At 49.1% G+C, this 20781-nt stretch overlaps 1 protein-coding gene across 8 annotated transcripts in view; it reads right to left on the bottom strand.

Moving 5' to 3' along the window:
- Positions 1–20781, bottom strand: part of gli2a (GLI family zinc finger 2a) — a 564217-nt gene that overhangs the window by 57834 nt on the left and 485602 nt on the right. For 7 of the 8 annotated variants that reach the window (XM_072470208.1, XM_072470205.1, XM_072470218.1 and 4 more), the window contains 4 exons: positions 9479–9680; positions 7955–8168; positions 6530–6643; positions 163–303 (listed from right to left, as the gene is read on the bottom strand). In XM_072470208.1, coding sequence (XP_072326309.1) covers positions 163–303; positions 6530–6643; positions 7955–8168; positions 9479–9680 — 671 coding nt within the window. The remainder of the gene's footprint in view (positions 1–162; positions 304–6529; positions 6644–7954; positions 8169–9478; positions 9681–20781) is intronic. The other variant, XM_072470222.1, reaches the window with a different exon arrangement.

The raw sequence follows: 20781 nt of genomic DNA, 5'->3' as shown, positions 1-20781 counted from the left end.
ATTGACCATGCTAAGTTGCTCTTTAGTGTCCATAGGTTAGGTGGGGTTACGGGGATAGAGGAGGGAGTGGGCCTAGGTGGGGAGCTCTTTCAGAGGGTCTGTGCAAACTTGATGGGCCAAATAGCCTCCTTCTGCATTGTAGGGATTCTATGATTTACTCACATGCACCAGTTGTTCCTGAGTGTCGTACTCTTTGCTGCATCCTTCCCAGTGACACACGGTCTCATAAACCACCTCCGGCTCCTGTTTGCAATCGTCTTTATCCAAATCGTCCTTCACCTCTGTCAGCCCTGCCAGTCGATCCTGAGCAATTGTATAAAGAAGGAGGAATTTGAGACATTGTATGAAATGTAACAGTCCTTGCAACAGCATTGCATTTTTCACACCTGCTAACACTTTGATGGGTATACATTTTTTGAATTAATCTCTTTAGCAGTCATTTAGACTCCGTGCAAATTAAACCAAATTAAGAAACAAATTAGTCAACTCCTTTCACTCACTTTTTCTTAGACCGTGATATTGTCCTGCTCTCTTTTTAAAATATATTTTGCTTTAGATCTCCTCTGCTTGGGAGAGGGTAGGCTTGCTGGTCGGCAAAGATCTGACCCTCCTGCCCTGCCCCTCCCCAACGAACAATCAATAGGAGGCGCACATGAGTGGCCAAAAAAGGTTACATCAAGTTCAGACCCTATTCCTCATCCGAATAGTGCCTCAACTCAGAACCGTATTTGCTTCTCCCGTTTTCACCTGGCCCCTCTTTTCCCACTGCTCCTGACCTCAGCCAAGAACAGAAATTCCCATTCCTCGTCAAAATTCCAGGTCGGAGCAATTTGGCTTGAGTTCAGAAGCGAAACAGTCAAGGTTTTAAGATAATCCCATTGACCCAACTAATCCTGAAATACTGCAAATGACAGCACTCAGGTTGGGCAGACTTGGCTAATTCCTTGTTCTGCTTTAGCCCAGAGCCGTCCCACCTTGACTTTGGCATGATTCAAGGGGATGGCTTGAAGCCCGAAAGAATAACGATGGTGGGACCCACGGTGTACAAGGACAATGGAAATTATGAGCAGGAGGTGGCCATTCGGCCCCTCCAACTTGCTATATCTGTCAATAAAGCCGTGGCTGATCCGATTGCAGCCTAAACTCCACTTTCCTGCCTGCCACCCCCTCTGGCCCCAATGCCCATAAGCCATGATCCCCATGTCGATCAGAAATCTGTCTAACTCGGACAGTAGGGTCACCACAGCCCAGGCTACTGCAATCATGTTTAAATGACCGAATTAGGGCACTAACTATCTTCCAAATCAGAGGAACCAAAAGCCTCCAAATGAAGCCAAAAGCCTGATGAGCACACAAGCAATTTGTTTGTATTGATGAGTGCATATTAACAATAAGATATTAATTCCTTGCAGATGCCAATTGTGTGTTTTTTAAAAAATTGTCTCATTAGTGTCTGCCCACATCACAGCTGGAGATGCTTTTAGGTCAGGGGCTTGCTGCTGTTGATGCGGTTTAAACTTAAAACTCGTGAGATGTGGCTCCTGCCCCGAACGTGCTGACTTCAGCATGTTTATCTTTCTCTGATATGCTATCTTCATCAATTTTCCTGGCCCCAGATGATTATAAACATAGCCGTCCCCATGCATCATGCCAAAGTCTGACTGGAGCTGCCCCTGAACTGAAGCAGAACAAAGAATTAGTCAAAGCCCGTGCTGTCCCAGTGACAGCAAGGTATTGTATATTTCATTAAAATGTAGTTCGGGGACACTTCTTGTAGTTTAGAGTTCCAATAAAAAATGGTTTAAAAGGAAAGGGGATAAATTGATCGCGCTGCTAATCCTCACACATCAGGACGGAACGAAGACGTGGAACTAAAGGCTTCACTGTATCAAGTCTTAGTGTCTTTGGCCAGCGACAGAGAGATTGCAGTGCGGTACTTTATAACATGGAGGTAATAACCGATTAGTAACTCTCCATTACACAGCGGGCGACTCCTGGAGTTGCACTGAGGAAAGACCCTGGGACTTGGCCCGACATTGTCCCGAATGCCATTGCCATTCAGCGTTTCTCACACCAAAGCCTCTGCAACCACGATAAGCTGCAAAACATCCCAATGCCGGGGCCGTGACTAGAACCTGAATTAACGAGCCTCTCCAGCTAAACTGCTCCATTAAAGCCAAATAAAGAGTCCGGAGCCTGTTCATATACAGTATTGCTTGCATGTAGCAAACGAGAAACATTTTAATTTTCATTTTTTGAATGAAATTTTCCTTGAATGTGAGTAACTTTGCTGACTAATTTTTTTTGTTGCAGTTATAATAAATGACATTAACATTTTAAATCCGGACAATTTTCTACTTTCATTTCAGTAGCAGTGTGGGAACGGTACTTTTCATTGTGAGAAGGTAATTTTCCAGATATTCACAGAATCACAGAATTTACAGTGCAGAAGGAGGCCACTCGGCCCATCGAGTCTGCACCGGCTCTTGGAAAGAGCACCCCACTCAAGGTCCACACGTCCACCCTATCCCCATAACCCAGTAACCCCACCCAACACTAAGGGCAATTTTGGACACTATGGGCAATTTAGCATGGCCAATCCACCTAACCTGCACATCTTTGGACTGTGGGAGGAAACCGGAGCACCCGGAGGAAACCCACGCACACACGGGGAGGATGTACAGACTCCGCACAGACAGTGACACAAGCCGGAATCGAACCTGGGACCCTGGAGCTGTGAAGCATTTGTGCTATCCACAATGCTACCGTGCTGCCCCACATTGAGCAGACAAAATGTTTAACTTAATCGGGTATAGGCAGAGGTAGAGATAGAACTGATGGAATCCATGGTGGAGGAGGGAATATGATGGGAACATCAACAGCTGTATAATGTGAAAAAGGGTGAGTGAGCGTTTATCAAAACAGAGGGTGCTGTACGTTTGTTGGGGTGTTCATCCTCCAAATCTCTAGAGTCTGCACTCACTCAATATTAGTTTGTTCTTGTGAGACTTTAATCTTTCAGGCAATCGGTGACACTAGTGTCGTAATTGACTCAATGGCTCCGATGACGTCACTCGCATGTCGCCTTTTTGTTCTAAGTTATAAATTGCTCCTAAAGTTAACACTGATATATCAAATTTACCAGTGGTGTGCCTTTGAAAGCGTGTCCGACAATGAAGATGAAAATATGGTACATTTTTGAAGGTAAGGTAAACGTAAACTCGCCAGAGTCCCAGATGACCATAGGCTGCTTTCCCCTTTGAGGGGGAGAGCTGGCTGGTGGTGGTTTAACCTGTATAGTGTAGCGGTTACATTACCAGACTAGAGCTGGTATGCTATTCCAGTGAATGCAAATTCAAAATCCCACATCGACAGTTTGAGAATTTGAGTTTGAATTCAGTTTCAATGATCTGGAAATAAAAAGTTGGTATCGGTAAATGTGAGCAGGAAGATGTTGTAAAAACACAACTGGTCCACCAATGTCCTTCAGGGAAGGAAACCCACTGCTCGCAGCCAATCTGGCCAACGATAAGATGTTGGTCCCAAGCCAATGTGGTTGTCTCTTGATTGCCCTCTGAAATAGTTCCCCAGTTTTTCCACCAAGGATGACCAGGGTGAGGAACAAATTGATGGCCATGCAACGTAAATTCCACGAGTTGGCAAAGCATCTTACCTGTTACGTTCTTCTTCCCTTCGACGTAAATGTACCGATCATATGCAAAGATTTGTGAAACAATAATATGGGTTCTCTATTTGAAGATATGGCAATGTACAGATTGTTCTCTACTCGATGGCGTTTAGAAGGATGAGGGGGGATCTCAATGAAACTTACAGAGTACTGACAGGCCTATGTAGAGTGGACGTAGAGATTATGTTTCCACTAGTAGGAAAGACTAGAACCAGAAGGCACCATCTCAGACTAAAGGGACGATCCTTTAAAACACAGATGAGGAGGAATTTCTTCAGCCAGAGGGTGGTGAATCGGTGGAACTCTTTGCTACAGAAGGCTGCAGAGGCCAAATTATTGAGTGTCTTTAAGACAGAGTTAGATAGGTTCTTGATTAATAAGGGGATCAGGGGTTATGGGGAGAAGGAAGGAGAATGGGGATGAGACACATCAGCCATAATCTAATGGCAGAGCAGACTCGATGGGTTGAATGGCTTAATTCTGCTCCTATGTCTTATGAAATGAAATGAAAATCGCTTATTGTCACAAGTTGGCTTCAAATGAAATTACTGTGAAAAGCCCCTAGTCGCCACATTCCGGTGCCTGTTCGGGGAGGCTGGTACGGGAATTGAACCGTGCTGCTGGCCTGCCTTGGTCTGCTTTAAAGGCCAGCGATTTAGCCCAGTGTGCTATGGTCTTATGAACTAGTTCTTATCTTAAATGTTAAGAGATTGTGGTGATTTAGAGATTGTGGTGATTTAGAGATGTGGATCAGAAATTGGCTAGCTGAAAGAAGACAGAGGGTGGTGGTTGATGGGAAATGTTCAGAATGGAGTTCAGTTACAAGTGGCGTACCACAAGGATCTGTTCTGGGGCCGTTGCTGTTTGTCATTTTTATCAATGACCTAGAGGAAGGCGCAGAAGGATGGGTGAGTAAATTTGCAGACGATACTAAAGTCGGTGGTGTTGTCGATAGTGTGGAAGGATGTAGCAGGTTACAGAGGGATATAGATAAGCTGCAGAGCTGGGCTGAGAGGTGGCAAATGGAGTTTAATGTAGAGAAGTGTGAGGTGATTCACTTTGGAAGGAATAACAGGAATGCGGAATATTAGGCTAATGGTAAAGTTCTTGAAAGTGTGGATGAGCAGAGGGATCTAGGTGTCCATGTACATAGATCCCTGAAAGTTGCCACCCAGGTTGATAGGGTTGTGAAGAAGGCCTATGAAGTGTTGGCCTTTATTGGTAGAGGGATTGAGTTCCGGAGTCGGGAGGTCAATGTTGCAGCTATACAGAACTCTGGTACGGCCGCATTTGGAGTATTGCGGACAGCTCTGGTCACCGCATTATAGGAAGGACGTGGAGGTTTTGGAGCGGGTGCAGAGGAGATTTACAAGGATGTTGCCTGGTATGGAAGGAAAATCTTATGAGGAAAGGCTGATGGACTTGAGGTTGTTTTCGTTGGAGAGAAGAAGGTTAAGAGGAGACTTAATAGAGGCATACAAAATGATCAGGGGGTTAGATAGGGTGGACAGTGAGAGCCTTCTCCCGCGGATGGAAATGGCTGGCACGAGGGGACATAGCTTTAAACTGAGGGGTAATAGATATAGGACAGAGGTCAGAGGTAGGTTCTTTACGCAAAGAGTAGTGAGGCCATGGAATGCCCTACCTGCTACAGTAGTGAACTCGCCAACATTGAGGGCATTTAAAAGTTTATTGGATAAACATATGGATGATAATGGCATAGTGTAGGTTAGATGGCTTTTGTTTCGGTGCAACATCGTGGGCGGAAGGGCCAGTACTGCGCTGTATCGTTCTATGTTCTATGAGACACTGGAAAAGGCACAGAAAATATCACAAGAAAAGTATCAGATATACTTATCAGGGAAGGTTGGGGCACTTTCCTCTCAAAAAAGAGAACTCTGAGGAGTGATCCCAGATCTTTAAGGTTATGATGAGTAGCCTTAGAGTGGATATTTACACTTGTGGTGAAGCCCAACACTAGCAGTCATAAATCATAGAATCATAGAATTTACAGTGCAGAAGGAGGCCATTTGGTCCATCGAGTCTGCACCGGCCCTTGGAAGCCCACCGTATCCCCGTAACCCAGTAACCCGATCTCACCTTTTTTTTTTGGCACTAAGGGGCAATTTAGCATGGTCAATCCACCTAAACTGCACATCTTTGGACTGTGGGAGGAAGCCGGAGGAAACCCCGCAGACACGGGGAGAACGTGCAAACTCCACACAGTCAGTCACCCGAGGCCGGAATTGAACCTGGGACCCTGGAGCTGTAACGCAGCAGTGCTAATCACTGTGCCACCGTGTTGCCCATAAATATAAGTTGTAACTAATAAATCCAATAGAGAATTCAGAAGAACCTCCTTTCCTCAATGAGTGGTTAGAATGTGGAACTCGCTACCACATGGAATAGAATAGATGCATTTAAAGAAAATGAAATGAAATGAAAATCGCTTATCTAGATAAGTACATGGAGAGGAAGGGAATAGGATGATGTGTTGATAGAATTAGATAAAGTAATGTGGGAGGAGGCCCATGGAGGAGCATAAAGACCAGGACTTAGCAGTGGACCAAATGATCTGTTTACTTGTGAATGAAATGAAAATCGCTTATTGTCACAAGTAGGCTTCAAATGAAGTTACTGTGAAAAGCCCCTAGTCGCCACATTCCGGCACCTGTTCGGGGAGGCTGTTACAGGAATTGAACCGTGCTGCTGGCCTGCCTTGGTCTGCTTTCAAAGCCAGCGATTTAGCCCTGTGCTAAACAGCCTCAGGTGCGCTCAGTGTAAGTCGGCGACTCTCAAGATCTTTGTTAAGGTTTGTTACACATGTTCTTATTTGCTCACCTCGGTGGTTGGCGAGACCGTTCGAGGTCCCTCCACTTCAGTTTTAACCTTGGTGCGTTTGTTGATCAGTGGATCGACAGTGCTGCTTACAGCGGATTCACCAATCAGCTTACTCTACAGAATAAAAACCAAGCTTTGGTAAAAAATATCGACCTGAAAGTAAGCATGCAGATTCAGCAGACAACAAAGAAGGCAAATGGTGTGTTGGCCTTCATAGCGGGAGGATTCGAGTAAAGGAGGAGGGATGTCTTGCTGCAATTATACAGGGCCTTGGTGTGACCACACCTGGAGTGTGCAGTTTTGATCTCCTTATCTAAGGAAAGATGCTCTTTCTCTAGAGGGAGTGCAGCAAAGGTTTACCAGACTGATTGCTGGGATGGTGGAGCTAATATATGGGTCAAGATTGAGTTGGTTAGGATTATATTTGCTGGAGTTTAGAAGAATGAGGGGAGGATCGCATAGAAATTTATAAAATTCTAACAGGACTAGAGAGAGCAGATGCAGGAAGGATGTTCCTGATGGTGGGGGTGTCCAGAATCAGGGTTCACAGTCTGAGGATACGGGATAGACAATTTAGGACAGAGATGAGGAGAAATGTCTTCACCCAAAGTAGTAAGCCTGTGGAATCTGCCACCACAGAAAGCAGTTGAGGCCAAAACGAAGGAGTTAGACATAGCTCTTGGGGCTAAAATGATCAAAGGGCATGGGGGAACAGCAGGAGCAGGTTACGGAGTTGGATGATCAACCATTGTCATAATGAATGGCGAAGCAGGCTCGAAGGGCCGAATGGCCCACTCCTGCTCCTATTTTCGATGTTTCTATGTAACAGTGCAAATATATAAACTCACCTGGTGCATCAAGGCTAATATTTCTGTTTTGATGTCAATGGCACATTTTCCAAACTAATTTTTTTTTTTAGCATCATCCGTTTCTTTGTAAAGAACTGATGGGCTCGGAATGAAAATGGGTCTTTATTGATGGTGGTGGAGATGAAGAATAGTGAATAACATACTCATTAAATTAAGAGGTGTTAAGGGATGGAAATACTGCAGTGTAAGGCACAAAGTAGGTTAAAAGTAGAAAATATCAAACATTCAACTCCATAAAGCTTTACCCTCTCCATAAAGCTCTGGACACCAATCCTTGCTCTATCATTGTTACATTTCCACTTCCCGTACCGGCCAACCTCATGGTCTCTTTGAGTGATGTTATCTTAGTGTCAATTGGAGCCAAAATCGTGCAGCATTTTTCCTATTCATTGGGAACTGTGTGAGGCAGTCAGGTGAGAGAGAACATGTTTTATCAGTTCGCGCTAGAGTTCAGCTCCCCAGAGGTAAGAGTGCAATTTGCTAAACCATTCCCTCACTCTTACACTCTAGCTGCTCAAAGTTTACTTTATAGTACCTCAGACAATCCAGTCCTTACCTGGGAAGGTTCAGATGAGGCATTGTTGACTCGACTAGGTGGCAGGACTGCAGAGGTACTGGACATGTGCTGCCGGGGTGCAAATGTTGGCGACGGTTGGATAAGGGGTGGAGTGTGTCCAAATGCAGAGTTCAGGCTGCGTTGCTGGTTCAGTAACTGTTGATGCATCTGGAAGGTCACTGGGTTGATGGGATGAGGAAAGCTAAATGCAGGGCTGAGACCAACGAAAAAAGATTCAGAATTGTTTTTTCAACAAACTCTGGAACATGCAGTGCTATGCACGCTGCAGGCAACCTTCAATAAGTCTGTTCTTGTTTTGTAGTAATTACAAGAGGATAGATCACCTCTCCTTTGCTTCGAGTTGATCTTAAAATATTTTAAGACATCAAACAGACTTCATCAGCAATTTCAATGAAATCTGTTGTGGTTGGCCAACTAAATAAGTTTTTTTCCCAAAAAACGATTTTACGAAATCTGGAAAAGTTTCCGGCCCTGGATTGTTTGAACCGAAGCACATTCTTCTGAAAAAGGTGCGCAGGTGGGAGGTATTAACTCTTTTGAGTCAATAAATCTTTGTAGACCACTCCTCCCGAGCATCCAAGGTTCCACTGCCAGCTGGCAGGGGCAATGCAAGGGTGCCAGGTTGGCACTGCCAAGGTGCCAAGCTGGCATTTCTTGTGCACTCGATCGGGCCAGGTGTGCCCTCTGTGGGGGGGTTGGGGATCGCTTTGGGGGCCTCAGAGATCGGGACGCCATCGCTCGCTACACTAGGGAGTTCCAGCGAGCAGAGCTCCCCACTGTATAAAGCAGGGCTGTGCGCAGCCTCGGCTCCCCATTCCCCATTCAGGCCCCTTATACAATGCAAGTCACGTTGAATAGCCATGTGTTTCTCGGCACTGTGAGCGCCGGGAAACACGTGGCTAAACGCACCCGCTCGGGGACTTTGTTCCCTTTTGGGAGAAATTGCTTGCAGCCATTAAATGAATTGAATGGTCAAAGTGCTTGGATCAAACTCCACTTCCTTTCATTTGAACAGGGACATTAGCAGACTGATAAATAAATAGGTTGGCACCTCTTTTAATATAGCACAGGCAGGAATAGAAACATTCATGCACAATTCGGTCTATTACATAGTAAGACTGTGTTATGGTACGCAGGACAGACTTCAGCAGCTCAATGATCTGAATCTCTGGCAGTCTCTAATAGCTCTATCGCACACCTTAACTTAATGTACATCCAAGAAAATTCAGTGCCTTTTGGAAAGAACTGCCATGTGAACTTATGACCCTTGCTAATCAGCACTTGTTAGTCGGCCAGCCAATACGCCGGCTTTAATTAGAGGAGGAATTGCTGAGAGATGTGTCTGACTGGGATGCAGACACCATGACAATCACTCACCAACGCTGGAAGGTCATGCACAAATTACCCAGAGCTGAACCATCCAGACTCAATTACAATTGGTCAGGAGGCGAAGCCGGGCCCAACTGGGTAAGCTGAATGACTGCGGAATGCTGAATGCCTCACCTGATTGCACCAGCTGACAGATGCCCGTATGAGCCACTGGCGGCTGAGCTGCTTCGGGAGTTGTTGATGTAGGCCACCAGAGAGTTGGGGGACGTCCTGATCATTGTCTGCAGATCAATGCTGGCGTCGGACAGCGGGGAGATGGACAGGGCCCGCTTCCGGCTCATTCTTGCAGCTGGACGAGGGCTCGAGAACCTGGAGACTGAGAGAAAGGGAAAGTGGACCACTTCAGTCACAAATTTTGCTCCCGCCAAGCATTCTACTCATTGGCCGTAACGGAAAACAAACTTGTTTCATAAATCTGAACTTCATTTCCTCCAGTGCAGTTTAAAGCCTTGGGACACAGAGTTCTTCAGTTCTGTCAACCGCTCTGTTTTCCATCTCACAGAGATTGAGCTTAAAAGAAATGAAACCGTTGAAGTGGGATGAAACCTCATAAACACCTCTCTGCCTTCTTAATCTTCGGTGGAGTGCACATTATACTTTTGCTCTTTCATTTCGAGTTATAATGCACTGTATCACTGCGATCAGAGTGCATTCTAAAGAGGAATGCAGGTGAGAAGTCACAGCCCAACGTGCCATTTTCTGAGTATCTAACTGTACACCGCTGTGACTGATGCAATTAAACTAACAAGAGTTCTGCTCAGCAGACCCCCATTGTTAAGGTTGTCAACGCTATGCGGAGCTAAGTCGCACATTCGGCGGCTCCCGCAAAAACGGACTTTTGGACTCTTTTCAGGGCCCCCAACGGCACTTTTTCGACGTTTCCCGGTGTGGGAAGGAAATTATAACAATTCCCCGATAGTATATGGCTGCTACTAGGAGCGGGGCGACTAAAAATGTGGTGGTGGACCCGAAGAAGGTGCGAGGGAAGAAGAACATAATGGCGGCGGGCGGAGACCAGGCAGCGTGGAGGCAGTGGGCGGAGGGGCAACAGGAGGGTATCCAGCGCTGCTTCAGAGAGATCAAAGCGGACCTGCTAGAGCCGATGAAGGCTTCTATTGATAAGCTGCTGGAGACACAGACGGCCCAGGAGGTGGCGAACCGCGAGGCCCGACAAAAGATCTCCGACAACGAGGACGAGATCTTAGGCCTGGCGGTAAAGGTGGAGGCGCACGAGGCGCTCCACAAGAAATGGCAGGAGCGGTTCGAGGAGATGGAAAATCGGTCGAGGCGGAAGAATCTGCGGATTCTGGGCCTCCCAGAGGGGCTGGAGGGGCCAGATGTGGGGGCCTATGTGGTCACCATGTTGAACTCGCTGATGGGAGCGGGGTCCTTCCAGGGGCCCCTGGAGCTGGAAGGGGCCCATAGAGTGCTGGCGAGGAGGCCCAAGGCTAACGAGCCTCCGCGGGCGGTGCTGGTGCGGTTTCATCGGTTCACTGATCGGGAGTGTGTGCTCAGGTGGTCCAAGAAGGAGAGGAGCAGCAGGTGGGAGAACGCGGAGGTTCGAATATACCAGGACTGGAGTGCGGAGGTGGCGAAGAGGAGGGCCGAGTACAATCGAGCGAAGGCGGTGCTGCACAGGAAGGGGGTGAAGTTTGGCATGTTGCAGCCGGCGCGACTGTGGGTCACCTACAAGGACCGGCACCATTATTCTGAGTCTCCGGAGGAGGCGTGGGCCTTTGTTCAGGCCGAGAAGTTGGACACAGATTGAGGGATGGGTGTTTGGGGACTGCAGTTGATATGTTACTTTTTGAGGGGGGGGGCCTTTGCTCTTGGTTTCTTTTTCTTTGTGTTTTTCTCTTTCTGGTCGGTGAGGGTGGTTAGGGTGGGTTGGGCACTGTACTGGTTGGGTTGGTCGGCGGGGGGGCTCTTGGAGGGGGGTAAGTAAATGGAACAGGGGTGGATGGCCGGCGGTGAGATGGGGCCCCACGGGGGAGGGGGAGGGGGAGGCCCAAGTCGGGGGTGAGGGGACTGGGCCTGTAAAAGGAGCTGCGTCAGAGGTGGCGGGGCCGGGTAGGTGGAAAGCGCGGGCTTTTTCCCACGCTGAAGACTGGAGAGGGCGGTGCCGGGGCGGGGAAGCAAGGGTTGTTTCCCGCGCTTAGGATGGAAGGGGGAGGGGGAGAGCCTGTGGATGGGGAACGGAAGAGGAGGGTGTGTCACACAATGGGAGGAGTCGAAGGAGAGGCGGGAGTGGCCGGGACCAGCAGGAGTCAGCTGACTTACGGAAGTGCAATGGGGGGAGTAAATCAACTAGGATGGGTCCTAGCCGGAGAGGGGGAGGGGGGGGGGGGGGGGAATCGAGTTGCTGCTGCTATGGTCAAAGGGGAGCTGGAGCGAGTGGGGCGGGGGGCCCAAGACGGGGGTCTGCCGCCGTGGGGAACGGGCCGGGCGTGGGGTGCGGGCGCGTGGCTGGCCGAGGAGGGGTTATGGCTAGTCGGCGGGGGAAGGGGGCGGGTAGCCTCCTGATCCGGCTGATAACCTGGAATGTAAGGGGACTGAATGGGCCGGTAAAGCGGGCCCGCGTGTTCGCGCACCTGAAGGGGCTGAAAGCGGATGTGGTTATGCTCCAGGAGGCACACCTGAAGGTGGCAGACCAGGTAAGACTGAGGAAAGGGTGGGTAGGTCAGGTGTTTCATTTGGGGCTGGATGCCAAAAATCGAGGGGTGGCGATCTTGGTGGGAAAGAAGGTGTCATTCGAGGCGTCGAGCATTGTGGCAGATAATGGCGGTAGGTACATAATGGTAAGTGGTAAGTTGCAGGGAGAGAGGGTGGTACTGGTCAATGTGTATGCTCCGAACTGGGACGATGCGGGTTTTATGCGGCGTATGTTGGGTCGGATCCCAGACTTGGAAGTGGGGGGCCTGATCATGGGGGGAGACTTTAACAAGGTGCTGGATCCTGCACTTGATCGCTCCAGGTCTAGGACGGGTAGGAAGCCGGCGGCGGCTAGAGTGTTGAGGGGATTTATGGACCAGATGGGAGGGGTGAACCCTTGGAGATTTGCAAAGCCGGGGCTAGGGAATTTTCATTCTTCTCACATGTCCATAAGGCCTATTCCTGAATCGACTTTTTTATTTTGAGCAGGGCGCTGATCGCGAGAGTAGAGGATACCGAGTATTCGGCAATAGCCATTTCGGACCACGCCCTGCATTGGGTGGACTTAGAGCTGGGGGTGGAGAGGGACCAGCGCCCGTTGTGGCACTTGGAGGTGGGGCTGTTGGCAGATGAGGAGGTGAGCGAGCGGGTCCAAGGAAGTATAGTGAGGTACCTGGAGGCCAACGATAACGGGGAGGTCCGAGTGGGGATGGTATGGGAGGCGCTGAAGGCGGTGGTTAGGGGAGAGCTGATCTCCATTAGGGCCCACAAGGAGAGGAGGGAGCCGGGGGGGGAGAGGGAGAGGCTGGTGGGGGAGATGGTGAGGGTAGACAGGAGGTATGCGGAGGTGCCCGAAGAAGGATTGTTGAGGAAGAGGCGCAGCCTCCAGGCCGAATTCGACCTGGTGACCACCAGGAAGGCAGAGGTGCAGTGGAGGAAGGGGAAAAGGCAAGCCGGATGCTGGCGCATCAGCTTCGGAAGCAGGACGCAGTTAGGGAGATCGGGGGAATTAAGGACAGGGGAGGGAGCGTGGTGCGGAGTGGGGTTGGCATCAATGGGGTCTTCAGGGACTTTTATGCGGAATTGTACCGATCCGAGCCCCCACGGGAGGAGGGAGGGATGGGCCGCTTCCTGGACCAATTGAGGTTTCCGAAGGTGGAGGAGGGACTGGTGGTGGGATTGGGGGCCCCGATTGGGCTGGAGGAGCTGACCAAAGGGATAGGAAGCATGCAGGCGGGGAAGGCACCGGGGCCAGACGGTTTCCCGGTCGAATTCTATAAAAAATATATGGACCTGTTGGGCCCGTTGCTAGTTAGAACCTTCAATGAGGCAAGGGAGGGGGGGGGGGGGGGCCTTGCCCCGACCATGTCCCGGGCACTGATCTCCTTGGTCCTGATGCGGGACAAGGATTCCCTGCAGTGTGGGTCTTACAGACCGATTTTGTTGCTAAATGTAGATGCCAAGGTGCTGGCGAAGGTCTTAGCCACAAGGATTGAGGATTGTGTGCCGCAGATCATCCACGAAGACCAGACGGGGTTCGTGAAGGGGAGGCAGTTGAACGCGAATGTGTGGAGGCTTTTGAACGTTATCATGATGCCGGCGAGGGAGGGGGAGGCGGAGATAGTGGTGGCGATGGATGCTGAGAAAGCCTTCGATCGGGTAGAATGGGGGTACCTGTGGGAGGTGCTGAAGAGGTTCGGGTTTGGGGAGGGGTTTGTTAGGTGGGTTAGGCTGTTGTATGAGGTCCCGATGGCAACAGGAGGAGGTCCGAGTACTTTCGGTTGCACCGAGGGACGAGGCTGGGGTGTCCCCTGTCCCCCCTGCTCTTCGCACTGGCGATTGAACCCCTGGCTATGGCACTGAGGGAGTTGAGGAACTGGAGGGGGCTGGTGCGGGGTGGGGAGGAGCATAGGGTGTCGCTTTATGCGGACGACTTGCTGCTATATGTGGCGGACCCGGTGGGGGGAATGCCGCAGGTAATGAGGATCCTTCGGGAATTCGTGGATTTTTCGGGATACAAGCTCAACATGGGGAAGAGCGGGCTGTTCGTGGTTCACCCAGGGGACCAGGAGAGGGGGATTGGCGAGCTCCCACTAAAAAGGGCGGAGAGGAGCTTCAGCTATTTGGGGGTCCAGGTGGCCAGGAGCTGGGGAGCCCTGCATAGGCTTAATTTCACAAGGCCAGTGGAGCAAATGGAGGAGGAGTTCAAGAGGTGGGACGCGTTTCCACTGTCCTTGGCGGGTAGGGTGCAGTCAGTCAAAATAACGGTGCTCCCAAGGTTTTTGTTCCTGTTCCAGTGCCTCCCCGTGTTAATCCCGAAGGCCTTTTTTAGGCGGGTTAACAGGAGTATAGTGGGGTTTATGTGGGCGCGAGGGACTCTGAGGGTGAGAAGGGTGTTCCTGGAGCGGAGTAGAGATAGGGGGGGGCTGGCGCTGCCCAACCTCTGTTGGTACTACTCGGCCGCCAATGCGACGATGGTGCGCAAGTGGGTGATGGAGGGGGAGGGGGCTGCATGGAAGAGGCTGGAGATGGCGTCTTGTGTGGGTACGAGTCTGGGGACGCTGGCAACGGCGGTGCTGCCACTCCCTCAAAGGAGGTATACCACGTGCCCGATGGTGGCAGCTGCCCTCAAAATCTGGTGGCAGTGGAGGCGGCACAGGGGGGAAGTTGGGGCCTTGGCGTGGACCCCAATATGGGGGAACCACCGGTTCGTCCCAGAAAGAACAGATGGAGGGTTTTTGGGGTGGCACAGGGCAGGGATACGAATGTTGGGGGACCTGTTTGTGGACGGGAAGTTCGCGAGCCTGGGTGAGCTGGAGGAGAAGTGCGGGCTCCCCCCGGGGAACACCTTCAGGTACTTACAGGTAAGGGCGTTTGCCAGGCAGCAGGTGGTGGAATTCCCGCGGCTGCTGCCACACACAGTACAGGACAGGCGACTCTCGGGAGGGGTGGGTGGGAGTGGGGAAGATCTCGGAAACTTAGCAGGTGATGCAGGAGGAGGAGGAGGCCTCGGTGGTGGAGGTGAAATGTAAGTGGGAGGAGGAGTTGGGAGAGGAGATCGAAGAGGGGACGTGGGCAGATGCCCTAGGGAGGGTGAACTCTTCCTCATCGTGCGCGAGGCTCAGCCTCATACAGTTTAAGGTGCTGCACAGGGCACACATGACCGGGACAAGGATGAGCCCGTTCTTTGGGGTTGAGGACAGGTGTGTTAGATGCTTAGGGAGCCCAGCAAATCACACCCATATGTTCTGGGCATGCCCAGCGCTGGAGGAATTTTGGAAGGGCGTAGCGAGGACGGTGTCGAGAGTGGTAGGATCCAGGGTCAAACCGGGCTGGGGGCTCGCAATTTTTGGGGTGGCAGAGGAGCCGGGAGTGCAGGAAGCGAAAGAGGCCGGTAGTCTGGCCTTTGCGTCCCTGGTAGCCCGGCGAAGGATTCTTCTTCAGTGGAAGGATGCGAGGCCCCCAAGCGTGGAATCCTGGATCAGCGATATGGCGGGGTTCATTAAATTGGAGAGGGTGAAATTCGCCTTGAGAGGGTCGGTACAAGGGTTCTTTAGGAGGTGGCAACCGTTCTTAGACTTCCTGGCAGAACGGTAGACATTGGTCAATGGCAGCAGCAACTCGGTTATTTTTGGTTTTGTTATTTACACTGGAAGGTCGAGGGGGTGTATATACCTGTTGTGTTAAGTCGGGGTGTTAATGTTGATTTATTATTTATGTACAGGGGGGAGGGGGGTATGGAGGGTTGCTTTTCTAGACTTTGTTTTGTACTTAACCCTGTTGGGTTCCTTTTTCATTTTGTTATTTTATGTAAACCTTAATAAAACATTTTTTTTTTTTTTTTAAATGTCAACACTGGCTTGACCTATTCCTGGAGATGTGGTCATGTGACATTTGATCACATGGTAGTCCATTATCATAATAATAATCTTTATTAGTGTCACAAGGAGGCTTACATTAATACTGCAATGAAGTTACTGTGAAAATCCCCTCGTCGCCACACTCCAGCGCCTGTTCGGGTTCACGGAGGGAGGATTCAGAATGTCCAATTCACCTAACAAGCACGTCTTTCGGGACTTTTGGGAGGAAACCAGAGCACCCGGAGGAAACCCACGCAGACACGGGGAGAGCGTGCAGACTCCGCACAGATAGTGACCCAAGCCGGGAATCGAACCCGGGTCCCTGCCGCTGTGAAGCAACAGTGCTAACCACTGTGCTACCATGTTATTCCGCTCATATGATGATTATACACACAACATTTGATCACGTTGAAAATGTTATCATATGTACTTCTACTATTTTGTGTTCTGGCAAGATGGGCAAAGGTTTTGGAGGTTTAAGGATAACTAATGGTTAAGTAAAATCAATATTTGTGATGTTTCCACCATATCAACGGCCACCAGGAACACCAAGTATATTCCACTGATCCAATACACACACAATTGATATAAATAACTCCTAATTAAAGGTTCTGTGCTACTTTCTGACATTGTGCAATACACAGCAAGTTACAAAATTAAGAAATCAAAACCAAATTGATTCGCATTGCCTAATGCTGAAACCCAGCTTCAGGGGGATGAACACAGACAGCCCTTGGAGAAAAGCATCAACTCGTCTGACTCCTGGAATAAAACACATTTTACAACAACTCACATCACAGGCTAACATGGGCTGTCTCCGTCCAGATTATTTCTCTATTCCTCCCTCTTACAGTTTGTGTTTTTCTCTCTCCCTCCCGCTCTATCCTTTTCCTTGCCTCCCACCATTCCCCAGTTTCTGTTTATTTCTCTCCTCCAGTTTTTGTATCTCCTTCTCTCTCTTTCCCTCCCTCTGTCAGGTTATGTTTCTCTCTCTCTCTCTCTCTCTCACTGACCCGGTTTTCATCGTCCTCACAGACGATAATGAAGCAGTGACTTTGGAATATGACAGGGCCAGCAAGACTCCTGGTTTGGTTGTCAGTCACGCCAGCCAAGGGAACAGCACACCCACTTTCCGCACATTCCAAGGCTGTTCTTCCCGAGTCGTCGACAGAAGCGCTCGGGAGATGATGGCCCAATTTCGGAGACTCCTGCCCCAAGTGAGAGCTTTGGGAACCCTTCCGCATATTGGTAATGTTTCAAGAGCTGACAGCCAGATTTGGGATAACACTAGCAAGTTAAAAGCAGCATCTCTGGACGCCCGACATTAAGTTTCAAGTTGGCTGCATTCTAGCAACAAGGGCACAACACCAGTGATGAAAGTTCACTTTATTCTGGTGGCCCCTCTACCTATAGTAACCCATTAGTAAATGTGCAGTTTCTGACATTACTCAGCATCTTTGAAAGCAATGGGCAAGATTTTACCTCACGAAAGACTCATTCACTTTCACAGTTAAAATCGACCTAATGTTTCTCAAAATCAAAATACACAGGTGAACTGGCTTGTAACATATCTAGAAGCTGAAATAAGTACAACAGCAATTCTTTGTTAGGCATGGAAGTCTGAAATGTGATGATACCTAAAAAAATGTTTTCCAGAAATTCATCATAAATCCTCTTTGAACACTTTTGGAAGTCGGTGCAGTTCAGTGACAGTGGTTGTTCCTGCCTCTTTCTGATATGTGGGTATCAGAGAGTTCTCAGCTGGTAACAGAAAGTTCACAGCTCGTCCCTGAGCTCGTTCTTGAGTATAATACCTCACCGACCTACCAGATACAGCAGGAGTTTTAACTCGGGAGTAAACCCGTTGGAACTCTGCGTTTTCATTGTTTATGTCCCAGAAACATTTAAAGGGACACTGTGAGAAAAGCACTTGGCAAACATTTTATTTGCTTGGCTTGTTAGAAATGCCACGTGCTAACCCTACCACATCAAATTCTTAAACAAATGGCATGATGCATCCCCTCGCCATTCAATAACTGCACTCTGCACTTACAAACAAACCATTGTAAAGATTGGTCAAACATTTTCAAGATAGTTAATGCTCATTTAATTGAAAGCATAAACAGAACCCATTCACCCATTCCTTTGAAAGAGCTATCCAATTAGACCTGCTCCCCCGGCTCTTTCCCCTTCGCCCTGCAAATTCTTTTCCTTCCCAAGGACATATCTTTTGAAAGTTACTGCTGAATGTGTTTCCATCGCCCTTTCAGGCAGAGCATCCTCATCGTACCAAATTTCTGCCTGAACGTAAAAATTCTCCTCATCTTCCTCCTGGCCCTTTCGCTGACTAATAGAAAACGACGCTTCAGTACTTAGAGCTGAAGCAGGGCTGTTCCATTACAATGTGCTGAAATAACAGTGATTGTGGGAACAATTAAGTTAACGCTGTTTGGAAGTTAAAAGAAAGCGAGAAAACGAGTAGATGAAAAAGGCAGAAAGCTTTACCATTGCCTGAATTTGTTTTCCCACAATCCCCTGCTTTCAGCGGACTCAGAGATGCAAGTTAGATTTGGCAGTCATATTTATCTCTGTTATCCCCTCACCTCAGGGGACCCGTGTTTATTAATGTGCCACTTCCCATGATAAATTACTAAATAGAAAGAAAAGCCTTGTACTCATTTCTCCCCCTATTTCCCGTGATTTATGTCTATGATGACTGCTCAGACATTGGCCCCCATTAATATGCAGGCATCGGTGTGACGTCCACTACCAGCTCGAGTTTATTGGTGTGTCTGCTGGTCGGCTGAACAAATGTAAACCTAATCTGTAGAGCTCTGTTGGAGAATGTCATATTTAGTAGACTGGTCTGGGACCTTTCCAATACATAACGAGTAACAGGCATTTCATTTCTGTCTCTTCTAATTTGGGTCTCTGGGGCCTCTGAAAGTCTCAAGCCATTATGCTGCAGGGACTTTAAATACTGCATCTATTCAGGGAGGAGGACAAGGAGCTGTAGTTTACAAGGGATTAAAAGGAAAGCTGCGAGGGCTGGAATTCCAACGCGTGGAGGAAAATGCTGGAAATTCGCAGCGAATCAGTCCGAGAGGAGGTTATAACATCTTGGGTGGGACACCCAATACTGTCAGCACTCATAAACCTGTTTAACCATTTACTGATTTTGCCCAGTATTGATGGCAAAGTGTCACGTGGCACAGTGGGTAGCGTCCCCGCCTCTAAGCTCCAGGTTCGAGTCCCACTCCAGGACTTGGTGTGTTCATAATGTGACCGAACAGGTTGATTATCGACCTGGAAATCCTCCCGATTGGTCCATGGCCAGTGGCAAAATTAGGGGATTCCTCTGGTCAGCCATGCTTGATATGTCCATCGAGTAAGAACCTCTAGTTGCTGGCGGGTGACCTGGTCCCTGAAACAGCTGCAGGAACGGACAAAAGAATGTACTTTGTCTGCTAGACATGGGAAGCTTCTATGTCCAAGTCAAGTTTGAACGTGTAGGATGCGCAGGATAGAAGAAATAAAATAATGGTGGTGGGTGAGTGATAATCAGCAGTATTTGCAAGGGGTGGGGAGTAGAAATTCTTCTGGGCCTTGGATCAGCACTGGAGTGCACTTTGGGCTTCTTGTCTCTCTGGGAGCAGCACAAGACTAAATCTCAGGACACAAGGACAGTAGGGGGGATGGTGGATGTGTGTGCAAACGAGGCTGCCCACAGTGCAAAGGAGGCAGGAGGTGCAGCTCCCAAAGAAAAAGTGCAGGTCCCAAAAGATTACACAGAGACGCTGGCCTTCAGTCAGTAAGTGATGGAAAGAGTTGGGCTCCATACTTGTTGAATTTGGGGTTATTTCCATTGCTACCTGAATCCTATCACCATGATGCATGTGGTAGTTTCGAGAAATGAGGACAGACAGAAGGGAAATAAACCAGGAAAGCAGGTCTACCCATCATTAATTGCAAGATGTGGGAGAGGAAAAAGTAGCCAATGTTGGTCTGGGGGGACGGTAGGGGGCAGTGAAATTTAAGCCCATGGCATACGCCACTGTTCAGTTGAACTCCCTTTACGACGTCTGATGGTTGTGTGTTTCCATTCCCAGCCTGGAGAATTTTGGATTCCAGCTGTTGTGTCCCAATCATCTCTTAAGCTCTGCTCAAAGCAAGCTGTAGTACAATGTAGTCTGAACCATCCTGGTCTCCATGGCTTACACAGATTCAGTGCTACTCGGCACTGTCTCATCCATTACTAGAATGGGAGGCGGGGGCAATGCAACCATGAGGCAGGAGGGTAGCTGAATCCGATGGATTGGGACAAAACGAGAGAGTGTCTCGGGTCGCCGTCAGATGAAAGCCTTTGTTCACTGCTCCCGGATGCAAGTCTCAGCAGAACCAGAATTAAGAGACTATCAAAATAACAAGAGGAGGGCACTCTTGTCCCTGTGCTTACAAGTCATTCCTGTGTGATTCTTGACTGGGTGGGAGGAAGCAGTGGTGGCTCAGTGAACACACATGACCCACGCCTTATTTGATTTAGACCACATCTAATCCCATGATGCAGGATTTGGAACGAGGATTCCGCCCAGCTCCTGCAGTTGGCACAGCTGATAACGGGGCCCTCTGGATATGCTTGATGAGCCCATGATGCAGATGCTAACATCTGCATGGTCTCGGCCAGGTACGCCCGAGTTGCTAGCAGCATTTTTTTGTGTCTCCCAACTTTCTCTGCTTTTTGAACAAAAAACGTTGGGTGGTTTATATTCTGCTCTGTGCCTCTGCTCTCCCAATGCTTCAGCGCAAATTCAATTGCATTCGTTGCGGTTTTCCTTCTTCGTTATTTTATTCATTTTTGAGGGAGGTGGGAGCAGGGGGAAGGGGGGGGGGGGGAAGGAGAGGGAG

Source organism: Scyliorhinus torazame, chromosome 2 (genome assembly GCF_047496885.1).
Source record: "Scyliorhinus torazame isolate Kashiwa2021f chromosome 2, sScyTor2.1, whole genome shotgun sequence".
In the NCBI taxonomy this organism is placed as follows: Eukaryota; Metazoa; Chordata; class Chondrichthyes; order Carcharhiniformes; family Scyliorhinidae; genus Scyliorhinus; species Scyliorhinus torazame.
The sequence above is the reverse complement of the archived record's forward strand: the minus strand, read 5'-3'. Positions and strand labels throughout refer to the sequence as shown.